The sequence below is a fragment of the Cricetulus griseus genome, chromosome 5 (genome assembly GCF_003668045.3).
Source record: "Cricetulus griseus strain 17A/GY chromosome 5, alternate assembly CriGri-PICRH-1.0, whole genome shotgun sequence".
Lineage (NCBI taxonomy): Eukaryota > Metazoa > Chordata > Mammalia > Rodentia > Cricetidae > Cricetulus > Cricetulus griseus.
Genome location: NC_048598.1, coordinates 164,358,675 through 164,376,175, shown reverse-complemented (window position 1 = coordinate 164,376,175; position 17,501 = coordinate 164,358,675). Strand labels below are relative to the sequence as shown.

The following is a 17,501-nucleotide window of genomic DNA, read 5'->3' as shown; positions in this document are numbered from 1 at the left end:
CTTCTCTTGAGGACTCATGATTGTAACGTGATGTAGAGTTTTTTTTTGTTTTTTCTATATAAGGTTTTCTACTCTCCGTTGGCCCTCTTCATACCACCTCCAGTGTTTGCTGTTCATATTCAATTCAATCTCCTATACCAATTTTGGATCCACACAGAGGTAAGGGTGAGTGTGTGTTTGTGTGTGTGCTAAAATTCTTATACTAAAACAGCCTCAAGCAATGTCCTAGAAATGTACCAGGAGCTGATTTATAGTGTAAGAAAAATCTTAAGTCTGCCTTTTTTAAAGAGAAACATCTGTTCATTTTTATTCCTTTTATTCTGAATATATATTGCAAAATTTATAAGATGCAATGAAGCCAGTTGGTCCCAATTAAATAAAATAATTTTTGAACTATTAAGTACCAAAACATTTTTAATATTGTTTGCTACAATATCACGCTGCATTACAGTTCATTAAACATTACTAAACAAGAGATGATGAAATCTATTTCAATTTAGAGATAGAAGTGTGTATGTGAAGATCACTTGAAAAATGTGTAGCATTTACAGAAATTAAGAAAATATTCTTAGCAATCTTATTTTTATTAGAGAGTTTTTTTTGTTTAAACTTGTTCAATATACGGTTAGGTTATAATTTGTTTTCTCTAGAAAGCAATACAGAACTTTCCAGTTCCAGAAAATTTCAGATCTTTTGTCTTGACTGATTGCAGATACAATATTAAGCAACCATCTAGATTATAAACGATTTGTCTTCATTTTGCTGTTAAATATAAAAATACCATAGAGCCAGAAAAATTGCCTTATGCACAGGGGGAATCTTTAAAGCATTTGCATTTACTGGTAGCCTTTTGAAGTTCCAACAGTGAACATATTGATAGCTGGTGCAGTGCAGTGCACCATATCAGCAGGCACAGCTGCACCAGACACCAAATCTTGGCATAGAATAGCTTCATCTCATTGTCTGCAGTATTTCACACAGCTGACATGCTTCAGATAGAAACACCATTACCCTGACTTTGAACATATGTGTATTATTTGAAGATCTGTCATGAAATACTATTTGTTTTATGATAGTTGACATACATCAAACAAGCTCATACTGCAGCCATCTGAAAGAGTTGTCGAGGCCATTTCTGACTCTAGAGGTCAAAGACCAAATTTATTTAAATCAGTAAAGGGAAGTATCATGTTGATTTACTTGGAGGGGTTAAAGGAGAGTAGCATTTTTACAGAGGCTCTGCCTGAGGTCATGCCTTGTGTCAGGTCCAGTATTAGTTAGGATATGGAAAGATGATGCGTAAGGAACAGATGCTCCAAGAGATCCTTGAGCCAAGGTTCATGTGCTTTCTCAGAAGAAACATGCTGACCAGAAGCCTGTGGATTATTTAAAGGTCCAATTGAATAGCAGTATGTTAGAGCCCTTCATACATGCAGCATGTCATTCGTTTGTAGGAACTTAAGCAAGCAGAGTTGTCTCAGACTTTGCATGAGAGCAAAGTCTTCATTTAATAAACTTATTGTTTGAGTTTCCTTAAAATCTGTGAATCCATTTCTGAAAATTTCCACAGCCTAGAAATTTAGACAACATATTTTCATTTATGTAAAAGTAAGAGAATGATTCAGGATAAAACTAAAAAGGCTGATCACATTGGTGGTTTCTGGAGAGAGACAAATTGAATAGACATCAGGTGGGGGAATTTTAATGTTATTTTTGGCATTTAAATTTTTATGTATTTAATTGTGTCTGTGTGTGTATGTGTGTGTGTGTGTGTGTGTGTGTGTATGTATGTATGTGTGTATGTATGTATGTATGTATGTATGTATGTATGTATGTATGTATGTATGTTAACCATGCATGAAGTGTCTGTGGTGGTAAAAATAAGTGTCCAGGGAGTTACAGACAGTTGTTTGCCATCATTTGGCTTCTGGGAACTGAATGCCAGTCCTCTGCAGGAATAATAAGTACTTGTAATCACTTAGATATCTCTCGAGACTCCAAGGAGTTTTAAGTTAAGAGACTATATTTTCAAAATGTGCTTGTTCTACTCTGTCAATTAAAAGTTAAGGTAGTAGTCTGTATCCCCAAGTCAGACAATTTGGGGTTGATTACCAAGACCTACATTGTAGAAGATAACCTATTCAAGCAAGTTGTCAGCATACTTCCACCCGAGCCCTGGACACAAGGGAAATACACAGAAATCTCTCTCTCTCTCTCTCTCTCTCTCTCTCTCTCTCTCTCTCTCTCTCTCTCTCTCTTTCAATAAATCTCATTAAATGTTCTTAAATGTTACCATATATTAGAGGTAGAAACTACATTATTGGTTTCTGTCTAGCAAAGTGTGCATATTAAGACTTAAAAACTTCTTGCTAAATTCCCCCAAGTTTCTTGCACACCCTAATATGTAGCATCATAAAGCGTGACTCTATTCAAAGATACCTTGTGAGAACTGCAGGCACTCCAGTGTTGGCAGGTGGCTTGGTCCATTCACAAACAGAAGTTTTCTTCTCTACCTTCCTTGAAGTCCAGTTCTTAAAAAAGAGGGAAGCTGGTTAAGGAGACACTGTTTTTTCTGAAAGGGAAAAATTCACTTCCTTCAAAACAATACCTCCAATGATGTGAGGAAAGAAAAAAAAGTGTAGAGGAGAGCAAAATAAGAGAAACCATAATAGAGGGAGCCATTATAGTTGTAAAGAGAAATCGGGCACTAGGGAAATGTCTGGAGATCTACAAGGATGACACCAGCTAACGATCTAAGCAACAGAGGAGAGGCTACCTTAAATGCCATCTCCTGATAATGAGATTGATGACTAACTTATATGCCATCCTATAGCCCTCATCCAGCAGCTGATGGAAGTAGAATCAGACACTCAGAGCTAAACACTGACCTGAACTGAAATCTAGTTGCACAGAGGGAGGAGTGATGAGCAAAGTGGTCCAGATCAGCCTGGTGAAACCCACAGAAACAGCTGACCTGAACAAGGGAGATAGCTCTTGTTCCCCAGACTGATAGCTGGGAAACCAGCATGGGACTGATCCAGACCCCATGAACGTGGGTGCCAGTGAGGAGACCTCAGAAATCTATGGGGCAACTTGTAGTAGATCAGTACTTATCTCTAGCATAGGAATGGACTTTGTGAGCCCATCCTACTTAGAGGGATACTCCTGCAGCCTAGACACACAGGGGTGGGCCTAAGCCCTATCCCAAAGAATATGACAGACTCTGAAGACCCCCCCCTATGGAAGGCCTCACTCTCCCTGGGAGGCAGAAAGGGTATGGGATAGGTAGGGTGTTAGTTGGGGGGGAAGAGGAGGGTAGGGAGAGGGAACTGGGATTGACATGTAAAACAACCTTGTTTCTAATTCAAATAAAAAATGGAGGGATAAAAAGAAAATTAAAATATGAAAAAGAATATATATATATATATATATATATAATAATATATATATATATATATCCAGAATCAAGCTTGATTTTTGTTATTGCTTAACTGTGAATTCTGTTAGCCAAGAAACAGGAGTATCTTAATCCAATCTCCTTTCTGAATATTCCAAAAATCCTCTGCTTGCTTTGCCAGTCTGTTCTGTTACTTTTTCTTTTTTCTTTTTGTTTTCAGGGAATACAAGGTTTCACTTTACACAGCTTTCAATGTAACTCACTTTGTAAACCAGGCTGGACTGGAACTCCCAGAAATCCACCTGCCTCTGCCTCCAGAGTTCTGGGTTAGAGGTGTGCACACCATACCCAGCTGTTGCTGAGTTTGTAATGTCTAAAGATTTGTTTAATTCTTATTGACCTCAGGTGTTGGCATCACAACCTTGGTGTGTTCTTTTTCTGTAAATGCATGAATACAGCACAAGAACATTTTCAAATACAAGTTTTAAATTTCATAGCTATACATGCCCATTTCTAAGGTATTAAGTATTACTGGGTTTAGCTGTATCATCACAGTGGTAATAACCTGAATAAATCTGGTTTATTATAATCTGCTACCATGCTTGAGAAGAGGAATGCTATACACAATCAATTTAATGGTGTGCTATTGAAGATTGTTGTCATGGTTTGATGAGTTTTGTAATATTAAACTGAAACCACTGAAGAATGTTAATTCTACTTGACTTCTTGGCTAAGGTGGTGTGTATTGTTTTGTTAATTTTTCTCCTTTAGTCACTTTTATTATCACAAACCATGAAACATGTTCTGCTCAGATTTCCTTTGACACTTTTAGAGTTTCAACTTTTACCTTTAGGTCAACAATATCCTTACATTTCTGTCACTTAGGCATATGGTATGTGGTTTAGGTGAAGACCCACTTATGGATCCCCATCAGTGGAGCCAATGCTCTATGCACACACATGTTTACTCCAACAGTTGTATACATTAGGTGGTCTTATTACCTGTCCTGAAAAGAAGTGATGAGTATTGGATCCCCAGTTATTGGATATCCTCCACTGATGCAATAAGCAAAATCAAATTAAATTAATAAATCCAGATTTAATAAACAGAGCAAAGCAACTGCTGAGTGATAGTTGTTCTAGTAGTGACATAAAAATTATTTTTATGTAGTATGTGTATATGCATGCTTGTCTCCATGGACAGTATATGTGCAAATGTGCTTCTCAAGGTGAGAATGTGTTTCACACCCTAAAAACTGGGGTTACAGGCATCTTCAAGAGTAGAAAACAAACAAACAGTAGTAGTTACCCTTATCTTGGGAGACAATCTCCAGCCATGTCCTGATATTCAAGAGGGAAAAACCAGTTTCACAATTGTGAGTAAAATTTAAAGCAATCTTTAATTAAATATTGGCCGGGTAAAAAGATCTATGGCCAGGTTCACCTGTGGATTCCCAGGTGATGACCACCTATCACCTTTTGCAAAGGCTAAAAAAAGAAAAAAAAAGAAAAAAAAACTGTAAATCTTTGCACTTCCCATCAGGTCCAAATAGGGACAAACATACATCGTGATGTATATCCTGCCTACATATCTCCTGCCTTCATGTGATCAAGAATATCAAATGCAGATGCATCAAACAAACTTGTTTAGGGAAGTAAAATCATGTGGCTTTTTATTTCCTAAGAACCACAACTCCCAGCATTCCAGGAAGTCACCTTTTACTCTGGCAGGTACTCAGGTGGGTCTTCCAGATTAACTTTGGCTCTTGCAGCATAAATGTCATTTATCATTTATGTAGGGAACTTATAGCATTATAATTCTTTAGGACTCACTTAGAAACTGCTTTTGCTCAAAAAGCTGGAGTCCTCAAGTGTGCCTGGAAACTAAAATCAGAATAAAAGCAAGGCATTTTCGTTTTGTATGTACTCGCTTTACTGTAGATTAGACTCCCGATTGCCTCTGTACAGAGTTGTATTAAACAACCCCAAGTCTGTAAAAACTGGTACTACTCAATCTACCTCATTCTTCAAAATGGAAAGCACAAAGGGAAGAGTACTAAAGCATTTTTACCACAGGCTCCTAAATGCTGCCTTCCAGAACCTTGGGAAAAGGCTTGAAATTCTCCATTTGTTCTACAGTTTACTCTGGATTCTAGAAAACAAAAAGGCTTCTCAGACAGACACTGCACATTGAATCCTTTCTTCCAAGCAGGGGTCAGCAGGACAATTATCTGATGGGAAGCAGCTTGTCCCAGGACAATATGAAGATTATCTGAGGCTACCTTGCAAAATGAGGATTGATAGAATGATTAGGCAGACTGTTAATGTTTAACTAAGCATGTCCTTTGTCCCCTATACCCCCTCTCCTCTGTGTATTTAAGGCTCTTGTTAATAATGCAAGATAGGCTGAAGTGCATAGTTCTTATCCTTCCAAATGAAGATTTTGATTAAAATCCTTTCTGACCTTTTGGACATTACTGTTATTTGCTGAATTTGGTGAAGTGCACAAGGATGATATGTTGTAATCCCCCCAAATTTGCATTCTGGCATAGTACTCTGATTATAATTTTCTTTATAGCTTCTAAGTACATTAATTATTCACATAGTGTAAATATCCAAATATTATATTTATTGTATAATTAACATGCCAATTTTCTTTTAAGGAAATCAACAAAACCAAGTAATCTGGTACATGTCTCCAAAAGTTTATTTTCTCATATATTTATTGTTATATATACTCAAACTTCTTTTGAGTATTATTTTAATTCTGTCTGAAGAGGCTTGCTATCTTTTCTAAATTAGTATGTACCAGTAAGTTTCTTTATCATGTCAGCTTTGAGTTGAGTATGGAAGGTAACTCTGGAGAGGTTCTGGGATCTTTTGTCCCAGAGAAAATTACTGAACTGTAACCATAACTCTTTCCGCAAGCTGCCTGGGTTCTGCTGCCACTTTAGGGCCCACAAATTACACACAGAGTCTTATATTAGTTACAATGCTTCTGGCCAATGACTAGGCTTTCTTATTTGCTAGCTCAGTCTTAATTATCAAACATAACTACTAATCTACATATTTTTATAAAAACTTATCTTAGTGAAGACACTGGCCTTATGCGTCCTCTCTTCCTGGGATCATATGGCCACCCTTTCCCTTTCCTATATTTTCCAGAACCCTACTTCTCTCCTAGTCCTGCCTAACTTGCTTCCCTATTGGCCAATAGTGCTTTATTTACCAACCAATAAGACAAACAGAAGGAGTTCCCCCATCACTGAACCTATGGATAACAGCAACCAAATGGGAAGCTTCTTCTGGAAGCAGGTAGGAAGAGATGCACAGCTAAACATTATGCTAAAAGAAAGTCTAAATTGGAGGTCTCTTCCAGGGACCTGCTGTTAGAGCTCTGGGAACCCCACAAGAGAGAGGCAGGAAAAAGTGTTGGAGTCAGGGGATAAAGGACACCAGAAGAATGGGTTCACTGTATAGACTAAATGGGCTCAAATGGGCTCACTAAGACTGAAGTGGCAAGAACAGGGCTGCATGGTTCGTGCTATTCCTGTATTAATGTTCTAAAGGTTTGCCCAAGAGGTTCCTAAACTCACTGCTCACACTCTCCTTTTTTTCCTCCTGAGAAGCCTATGTCTAAATTTATGAACAAGTTATCATTTCTCTGTACCTCTCTTTCCATTAACCTCATACCTAAATCTATGTTAAAATCACATCCTAATAAATCCCACCTCTGCTTCATAATGGCTTGCTTTGAAGTTCTTTTCTGGAGTGATGTCAATTATCCTGGCTACATCTGAGTAAAGGTCTCTGCCTTAGGGTTTTTATGGCTGTAAAGAGATATCATCAACATGGCAATTCTTATAAAGGAAAAAAAAATTAATTGCGTGTGGGGGTGACTTACATTTTCAGGGATTTAGTCCATTATCATCATTATGCAACATGGTGGAGTGCAGGCAGACATGATGCTGGAGAAGTAGCAGCGTTTCCTACAACTTCACTTGCATGCAGCAGGAAGTGAACTGACTCAATGGACGTGGCTTGAGCATATATGAGACCTCAAAGCCCACAGTGACACACTTCATCCAACAAGACCACACCTATTTCAAACTCCTAATAGTGCCATTTCCTTTAGGGGCCATTTTCTTTCAAACCACTATAGTCTCTATGAAGGGTGCTTCAGGCATTACTACAGAATTCTTATGGGGACTTTTGGGTCCTTTCTTTGAGTTCTTAGTCTTACTAATAAAAAAATTTAAGAAGGTGTGGAGAAGAAAACCTGAGGAAAATTTCATCAGAATTTTAAAAAACCCAGGATAATCAAGCCCTACATCTTTACAGCTTCTCAGAGGAGAGAGCAGAAGATGAGGAAGAAAGTTATACATTTTTATTTAGGCATAGGGATTAGCAAGCAGGCACATGGCACACAAATAAGCAGATGGCAAAATGGGTGGGAGTTCGGGCTTTATAGAAAGAATGAGAGGGCCCAAGTGCTAAGGAAAATATGTTTAGAAAAGAGAAGAAAAGGAAGACCTTTGCTTTTTGGTATAATCCAGAATAGCTGGCAGATTTACAATGTTGCAAGGCTGGGGCTCTGTAAGGGACTGTACGGGGTGAGGTGGGGGTTTCTGGGAAGGAGAAAAGTACATCACCATCTCATTAAAGGGATAAGTATCCCTCCTGTCTCCTAAGTATTTCTTAAGATGATGTGTCAATTTAAATCTGAGGTAGGTAGATGTGTTCATTACTAAGGTCCAAGGATTCATTATCACACACACACACACACACACACACACACACACACACACACACACACACACACACACACACCAATCAAGTAGAGGTAAAGAAGTCTTAACAATTACTCAGTCATTAATAGAAGAATCTAAGGAGTTTATAGTTTATATATATTCTGCACTCCTGAGTGGTGGTCCCTTAGCTAGGTGACTGATCAGCCCAACTGAATATTAGACATCCACCCAGGCCATATAGCCTATTGCCTAGACTGGAAGGAAGTAGCTTTGCCTAAGTTAGCCTTTAAGACAACTGTAACAGAGTGGTGTTTCTGCTCCCTGTCCCACTGTTGCTGATGGTGCCAATGAGAAGTTTTCTTCTGGGACTATATTAGCTTAGACACCAAGAGGAATTGTCAATAGACTAAAATATAAGATAGCTACAGGATTGAACTATATAAGTCAGAAACCACAATGACTGAGTTTGTAGCTGGCCAGATAACAGAATCAAGGCTGCTGCATACACTAGAAGATACAAAGAAGTAGTTACAAATGTTACACAGGCAAAACACTGTGAGAGAGAAGCAGAGGTGGTGATGAGGTCACCTGGCTTTTAAGGATGCAACCAACAGAGGAGTTGATTGATCTCTCTCCCCACCTCATCATATTTCATTTTCATGCAAGTATGGAAGTATTATTGTATTCTTCAAATCTTATTATGTAATTAAGACACCAGCACACTGGAAATATGCATTGTTGTCCCCCTCTCTTCCCACCCTCAACTAACTTCCTGAAACAAATTAGATATTTGCAATGTGAATTTAAAGTCATAATTGTGGAAAAACGTGTTTACCACAAGCTTTTGGAGCAGGTACTTTGTTCTTTGTGTGGGAGAAAGAAAATTTCAATCAATAAATTATTCAGCAAATACTTTTCATTCACAGTCAAACATTGATTTGCCTTGAGATGATACATGGAGGAAAATTATGGAATATTTTGCTAAACTGTGTAATAGAACTTTATTTCACAGTATGAATGTTAAAAACACACCATTAGATAGTTAAGTGTTTTGTTTTTATTAATATTTTTGTGTTTGTTATTATGTAAAAACAAGTTTTTTAGTTTAAATGTGCTTTGAGCATATTCTTCCACTTTCCCAAGTCCTTATAGACCCTTTTCTCCTCCCTAATCATTTACATTTAAAGTTTTTTCAAGTAACAACCAAAAACCCAACACAAGAAAATGCACAAAACGTAGAAAATGACATACATAACCCAAAAAGAAACAAAACAGAATAAAACACCAAACTAACCCAAATAAAACTACACAAATATGTTAGTCATCTATTCCTGAAAATGAGACTTGCTTTGGAGTTGCTGATATACCCCAGTTTAGTCCTTTGGAGAACACTGGTTCCCTTTCTCCCAACAGATTTAAATGACCATTCTGTTGGTAACCGTTACTCAAGTGCCTAAGAATTCATTCACTCATCTATTCATTCATTCATTTTTTTAATTCAACAAAATAAAATATAATCAGATAAAACAAAAATGATCACTTAGAAGTTGGACAAGACAGACTAACAAAAGGAAAAGAGCCCAAGAAAGGGCACAAAAGTGAGAGACCCACACCATGGCATCCTCAGTAATCCCATAAATCCTGGAAGTCACAATATTAGCACCAAGGACCTAGTGGAAACACTTGCAAGCCCTGTCCATGCTGCTGCTGTCTCTGTGAGCTCATATGAGCTTGCCAATGATAATTTAGAGGCCCTTGTTTTCTTGGATTCCTCTATCCCCGCTGGCTCTTACATCCTTTTTGGCTCATTTTTCTCAGGGTTCCCTGAGATCTGAGGAGAACGATATGATGGAGACATTCCATTTAGAGCCCTGTGTTCCAGATTCTTTCTGTATACAATAGCATTGGCCTGTGGCTTTCTTTTATTTTTAAATATAACACAATTATTGTTTTTTTAGCATCTACTAAACTTTTATTTTTTTTTCATTTTTGCCAGATTTTTAAATTTGAATTAGAAACAAAATTGTTTTACATGACAATCCAGTTCCCTTCTTCCTCCCATCCTCCCTACCACCTGCCCCCCCCCCAACTAAAACCTTAAATATCATATATCCATTCTGCTCCTGTTGGATGGTGAGGCCTTCCATAGGGTGTCATCAGAGTCTATCGTATCCTTTAGGATAGGCCCTAGGCCCATCCCCATGTGTCTTGGCTCAGGGCTTATTCCTCTATGTGGAATGGGCTCCCAAAGTACACACCTATGCTAGGGATAAGTACTGAACTTCTACAGGAGGTCCGGTAGATTTCTGAGATTTCCTCACTGAAACCCATGTTCCCGGTGTCTGGATTAGTCTCATGCTGGTATCCCAGCTATCAATCTGGGGAGCAAGTGTTCCCCGATGTTTCAGGTCAGCTGTTTATATAGGTTTCACCAGCCTGGTCTGGACCCCTTGCTCTTCACTCATCTGCATCTGGATTCCAGTTCAGTTCCCTGATTAGTTTTGGGTGTCTGCTTCTACTTCCACCAACTGCTAGATGAGGGCTATTGGGTGTTATATAAGTCAGTCATCAATCTCATTATCAGGGGAGGGCATTTAAGGTAGCCTCTCCTCCATTGCTTAGATTGTTAGCTGGTGTCATTTTTGTAGATCCCCAGACATATCCTTAGTGCCTGATTTCTCCCTCTATTATGGTATCTCCATTCTTGTTATCTTCTAATCTTCCCCTGACTCAAAACTTCTGCTCCCTCATGTCTTCTGCATCCCTCCTATTCCCCCCTTCTCATTCTCCTAGCTCTCTCCCCCCTCTTCCCTTTCTCCCACTTTGCTCAGCATATCTTGACCCTTTCCCTTTCTCCAGGGGACCATGTATGTCTCTCTTTGGGTCCTCCTTGTTTACTAGCTTCCCTGGCAGTGTGGATTATAGGCTGGTAATCTTGTACTCTATGTCTAAAATCTGCCTATACCATGTTTGTCTTTTTGTGATTGGGTTACTTCGCTCAGAATGGTTTCTTCTAGATCCATCCATTTTCCTGAAAATTTCAAGATTCCATTGTATTTTTTCTTTTTTTTGTTTGTTTTTTTCCCCCCTCTGAGTAGTACTCCATTGTGTAAATGTACCACATTTTCTCTATCCATTCTTCTGTTGAGGGGTATCTAGGCTGCTTCCAGTTTTTTGCTATTACAAATAGTGCTTCTATGAACATCTTTGAACATATATGTGTCCTTGTTGTATGAATGTGTTTCTTTGGGGAATATGCCTAATGGGAGGAATTGCTGGATCTTTTGGTAGACTGGTTGCCATTTTCTTGAGGAGTTGCCATACTGATTTCCAAAGTGGCTGTACAAGTTGGCACTCCCACCAGCAGTGGAGAAGTGTTCTTCTCCAGCATAAACTGTCATTGGTGTTTTTGATTTTGGCCATTCCTAAAGGAGTAAGATAGTATCTCATAGTTGTTTTGATTTGCATTTCCCTGATGGCTAAGGATGTTGAACACTTTCTTCTGTTTCTTTCAGTCATTTTAGATTCCTCTATTGAGAATTGTCTATTTAGTTCTGTACCCCACTTTTTAATTGGATTAATTGGTGTTTTGGAGACTAACTTCTTGAGTTCTTTGCATATTTTGGATATCAGCCCTCTGTCAGAGGTGGGATTGATTAATATCTTTTCCCAGTCTGTGAGCTGCCATTTTTTCTTGTTGACTGTGTCCTTTGCCTTACAGAAGCTTCTCAGTTTCAGGAGGTCCCATTTATCAATTGTTGATCTCTGTGTCTCTGCTACTGGTGTAATTTTCAGGAAGCAGTCTCCTGTATCAATTAATTCAAGGGTATTTCCCACTTGTCTTCTAATAGGTTCAGTGTTGCTAGATTTATGTTGAGGTCTTTGATCCATTTTGACTTAAGTTTTGTGCATGACGATGGGCATGGGTCTATCTCCAGTCATCTACATGCCAGCATCCAGTTATGCCAGCACCGTTTGTTGGAGATGTTCTCTTTGTTCCATCATATAAATTTGGATTGTTTGTCAAAAATCAGGTGTTCACAGGTGTGTGGGTTAATGCCAGGGCCTGTGGCTTTCTAATATGTGTTCCCATCTGATGCAGAATAAAGTTTCTCCAATGATGGTTGAACAAGGCACTGACCTATAAGCACAGCAGAATATCATTAAGATATATTTTATCACTATCTATCTCTCTCTCTCTCTCTCACCAGTATTATTTGATTTGCCCTAGGTCCCTTGAATAAAGAAAAATTACAGATATATGATGTCATTTACATGATGTAAACTATGTGACTTTCTTTGGTTTCCATAGCATTATAGATTTCCCAATGGTCATTTGCGGTTATGACTATGGTCTTGAGTTTTTCTTTACTTCTTGCAAATCACCAGTCTTTTCACCATGAGATAGGCATCATCACAATATAGCATTGCTACTGGACATGAAGACAGTGTATGTTACATGTAAGTAATAGTATATAGTTATAATAGATTAGCAGCTTTTATAAAATAAGAACTTTACATTGTCAGGCTTTGCTTAAAAATGATTAAGTTTAAGCAAGCAGCTAGATCCACAAGATGATAGTCAGCATGTTAGCTGATAAAGTAATGACTACCTATTTACTGTTCAGTCACAAGCTCAAGGTTTTTAAGTTTATTTTGGTTGTCATCTAGGTATAAACTTAAAGGGCTTTTCATCAGGCCAAAGATACCTCTGTCCAATCCATACCTGGCTCTCTGGACAGAAGAAAAATGTACACGCTTCTAGACCAAATCTGTATTTTTGATAGGACTCAAAGTTATAAATATGTTCCTACTGTTTGAACAGATATCCAGATATCTGCCTTTTCTGCACCGTGGGCTTCAGTAAATAAGTTTTAACATCTGTCCCCAGTTTAAACATGTCTTAAACAGGTTTCTGCTTCTGGCAGACACATCTGAGTATATCAGTTGCTGACTACAGGCTCTTCCTAAGTAGATTTCGAACCCTGGACTTGCTGTGGATGTGAACCAGTCCAGCTGATATGGACAGCCTCTGTCTCTGCAACAGAGTCTTCCAACCAGAAGCTCCTGATGGAATCCCCATTGCCTAAATTCCCATTTTTACTTTTGACTAGCATTTCAGCATTCTTGGATCCCTAACTTTGTCCCAAAGTCAGCAGGAAGTAGCATGGGAATGAATACCTTACCCATTTTCCCTGGTTGAAATGTTAAGTCAGAAGGGACTCCCTTGCATGGGGATGCCAATATCTCTCACTCCCTGATGGGGATACGAGAGAGACAGCAATTCCATGATTGGAATTTCAAAAAAAAAAAAAAATGGGGCAATGGATGGACCAGATCCGCATTTCAGCAGCCATAACAGCCTAACACATGCTTGCCTGACCTTGTCTTGGTCACTAGGAGGGCAGATGCCTGCCTTGTGGCAAGGAACCAATCAGAAGTTAGCTGGTGGTGCTATGCTTTACAGCTCTGGGTGTGCTTTACAGACAAACACACAGCAATGGCACACAGAACATAGCATCTACCCTCGGAGGGCCTATGGGCCATAACAACCAGTTGACCAATCAACACAGGGCAAACACTCTAAGCCTGGTGCCACACCAATCCTGAGCCTGTGTGTACCCCTAGACACTCCCCTTACACCACCCTATAAGATCTCTATGCAGACATTTCGAGCTGTCTTTCCTAGCCATCTGCCATGGTGGGTGGATGAAAGACCTGAGCTAACATGGTGTTAGCTCATTAAACAACTATAATAAAGCCTCGTGCAGTTTGCATCACAATTTCCACTCCACCTGGTGATTGGGGTGACTGCAGTCCTGGGCTGATATCCTGGAGGCCTGAGCTTCCAGGGGTCTTACAACCACAGTTGTTCTTCAAGATGAGTTTTTGATCATTATTCATCTGGAAGACTTCCTCTTTAAGAAAAACAATGACCTGGTAGGTCAGGAACCTAATGTGGTTTCAGCTAGTTAGCAGTAGAGCTGTGATTCAAAGCCTCATATAAACTTTGATTTTCCCCTGAAGTTTATGTACATGATTTTATGTCTTTGCATGCCTCAGTTTACAAGAACCTACCTCAAGATATGTCTGTTACTCTAATTTGATGGTTACTAGTTCATCTTTTCCCTCTAAAACATTCATTATACACTTGAGATTTCCTTCCAAATAGACATTAACTCTTTCCACCTTATGTTAATTTGTACTGTGTTTTTGGTTACACAACAATATTATTTTTTCCTACAATTGCAAACTCTTCCTTCTCTTATCCATGTTAAGACAGCAGTGAGGCTCACACTGGCTAGGAAACTCATGATAGCAAACAACAATGACAAAGTTTTACATGTATTTATGTTTGTGTGGGAGTGGCTGAGGACACATGTACCACGGTACTCATGCTGGTCTGAAGGAAACTTTTAGGAGCTCGTTGTCTCTACTGCCTTACAAATTCCAGGATTGAATTCAGTTCATGGTGTTTGATAAAAGCACGTTTACATATTAATTGCACATATACAATTCTCAGAAGAAAAGAATTTATATTCATCAGTCTCTGTTAGGCAACAGCATCTCTTTTAAAGCTAAGAATATTCGTATCTTATGATTTATGTACAGTAACTGCAGCTGTCTTGTGAAATGAATTTTTGGCCATTACTCATCTGGCAGCTTACACAGTAAGCAAAATAATGATCTGGTTAGGTCTCTGTATAAAATAGTAGACAGAGAGGAACTCAAAAATAGCCAACAAGTTTCAGTTAAAGGAGCAAAGGCATTATTTACAGTAGATTTTTTATAATCTTGTCTATATAGAATGAACTCTTGGCTTTCCAAGAGTTCCAGGAAAAAAGGATGGTGTTTAGCAAGATGGCTTGTCTTTGGAAGGAAAACGATGTGAATGGACAGGGTAAAAAATTTAATATTAGTTCTCATAGGTTCTAATCTACTGATTGAAAATTTATATTTGACTTAAGTCTGGTCTTTCTTGTTGTCAGTCTTTTTTTTTTTTTTTTTTTTTTTTTTTTTTTTTTGGAACACCAGCTCCCAAAGAAATGACATGGAGACTTCTTATTAAGTATGAAAAATTGGTCTTCGCTTATGTTTCTTCCCAACTAGCTCTTAAAACCTAAATTAACCCATTTATATCATCTACACTCTGCCATGTGGCTCATTACCCCTCCTCAGTACAATGTATCCAATTTTCTCTTTGTCTAGCTGGCAAATCTTCTGTGCCTCAGGTTTTATTGATAGTTCCTATTTCTGCCAGGAAATCATGCATATCCTCTCTGCCTAGCTGTTGGCCATTCAGTGTTACAGGTGAACCTGCTAGACACCCCTTGGGGGAGGGTGTGAGAAGTTGCAGCACAGCAAATTAGGCACTCGGATTCAAAGTAGCAGAGCTGGCTGCAAATTCCTTTATTATAGAAATTAGGCCTGCCTTTATACCCCCTCCCAAAGTCCTATTTGCTGAGGTGGCTGACTCTGCTGCATTGTCCTTTTCTCATTGGTGTCTCCAGTCATGTGTCTCTTTGTCAGCAGTCTCTAGGTATACAGGTAGGCTTGGCTCAGGGAGGAAGTTCCTGCCATGCATGCTCATGCAGGTTGGCCTGGGCACCTGGGATAGGGCAACTGCAGCTAGGGTAGGCTGGGCAGCAGTTTCTCCTACAGTTCAGCTCTCTATTAAGCCCAGTCAGAAGGTGTCTTAGGCAGATAAGATAAAACAGAGACAGATCTTCACACAGTGTACAAAAAGATTATCCCAACTCTCTCTCTCTCTCTCTCTCTCTCTCTCTCTCTCTCTCTCTCTAAGAAATCTTAGACTTTAAATAGAAGATTTGTATGTATAAATATTTTAAACAAACATATTAATAATGAATAACAGAAAGGAGATTTAACTTTTGAGAAAGGAAGCCTAATTGGAGACTCATATGACTCAGTCTGTCAAAATAGAAGGAGTTTTAGAATACTCAAATGCATACACCATAATTACAGGACTTTTCGGAGTTTTAAAATTATATATATTTAATGTTTTACCTGCAGGTCAGTATATGAACCATGCATGTGCCTATTAGCTGCAGAGAGCAGAAGAGGTACTCAGAACTTCTGAACCTGGAGTTATACATGGTTGTGAGCTGCTGTGTGGGTGCTAGAAACAGAACCCTGGATCTCTAAGAGCAGGAGATGCACTTCACTGCTGAGCCATCTCTCTAGATCTTGGAGTGGATTTCTCATATAGACTACTCAATTTATCAGTATTTAAAGCACTTACTTTTAGGGTTAGCATCACATTATTTATAACATTGAGCCTCATGTTGTCACTGGATACACCAATTGGCAAAAGGATATTATAAGGTGTTGCTACTTAAGAATGGACTTTTATAGGGTTAATGTGGTTATATTTATGAATGATTCCTGTTTTCCCCTGGTAATAAATAGGTATTACAATTAAGTCATGGTAAAGAAAAAGAATCTGCAAATTTAAGTTAGAGAAAGAAGTAGGGATGGGTACATTGGAGGAGTTAGAGGGAGGAAAGGAAATGAAAAAAAAATGTAGTTATATTTCATTTGAAAATAAATATTAAAACAAAATCACTAGGAATCCATCTCTCCTTGAAGGAACATGTTTAGCAATTTCTTGCATTATTTTTCTTTAAAAAGTTATTTAAAATGTAAGTTAGAACAAATTAAATAAATGGAATCATTGTGCTTACTGTGTCTTCTTGTAGAAGACTCTTGTAATCAAAAGTGACAAAAATCAGCCTCCCAGAAAATTTATTATAAACCCAGTCTTTTAAAACTTCTTTACTATATAAACATTGTCTAACGCCGGTCTTTGTTCAAACCAAGACTTTAAGTCTTTAGTGCTATGTTACAGATCCATCAGAAATATACTCCCTATGAAGAGCTTTATGATCACAACCTTCTTTATTCTTAACGATTGTTTTATTTCCAAACTATAAATATTGTTTTTTCACTCCTTGGTGTAGAAAGTCAGCTACTTTCATACTACATGCCTTCTGGTGTAGGAAATTGCCGAATCAGATAGGAAAACATCTGGCCACAAATAAATCAGCATTTGTCCAGGATTTCAAAGTGTAAAAGTGGGCAGACAGGACATATCCTAGGAGCTCTGCTTTCTCCTGCTTCCCTGTAGAGAGATTGGAGCTAATATGGCTGCCACCACCATCTGTCTAAATACTGGAGTGTGTTGTCTTGAATTAATGTAGCAAAACTAGTGGAGGATGCAATTAAAGTTTTGTTTTTACATTTCTTCACCAGAGTGTCAGCAACATAAAATAATCTACAAATGCTCAAACCTATTAAGTTCTTGACAAATGCTCAAACCTATTAAGTTCTTGA

The 17,501-nt window shown here is 38.4% G+C and overlaps 1 protein-coding gene across 1 annotated transcript in view; it reads left to right on the top strand.

The window, feature by feature from the left end:
• The window catches only part of Agmo (alkylglycerol monooxygenase), a 302,932-nt gene that overhangs the window by 121,385 nt on the left and 164,046 nt on the right, over positions 1 to 17,501 (top strand). The window contains exon 5 of the mRNA XM_027419743.2: positions 64 to 159. Within this exon, the coding sequence (XP_027275544.1) occupies positions 64 to 159 (96 nt within the window). The remainder of the gene's footprint in view (positions 1 to 63; positions 160 to 17,501) is intronic.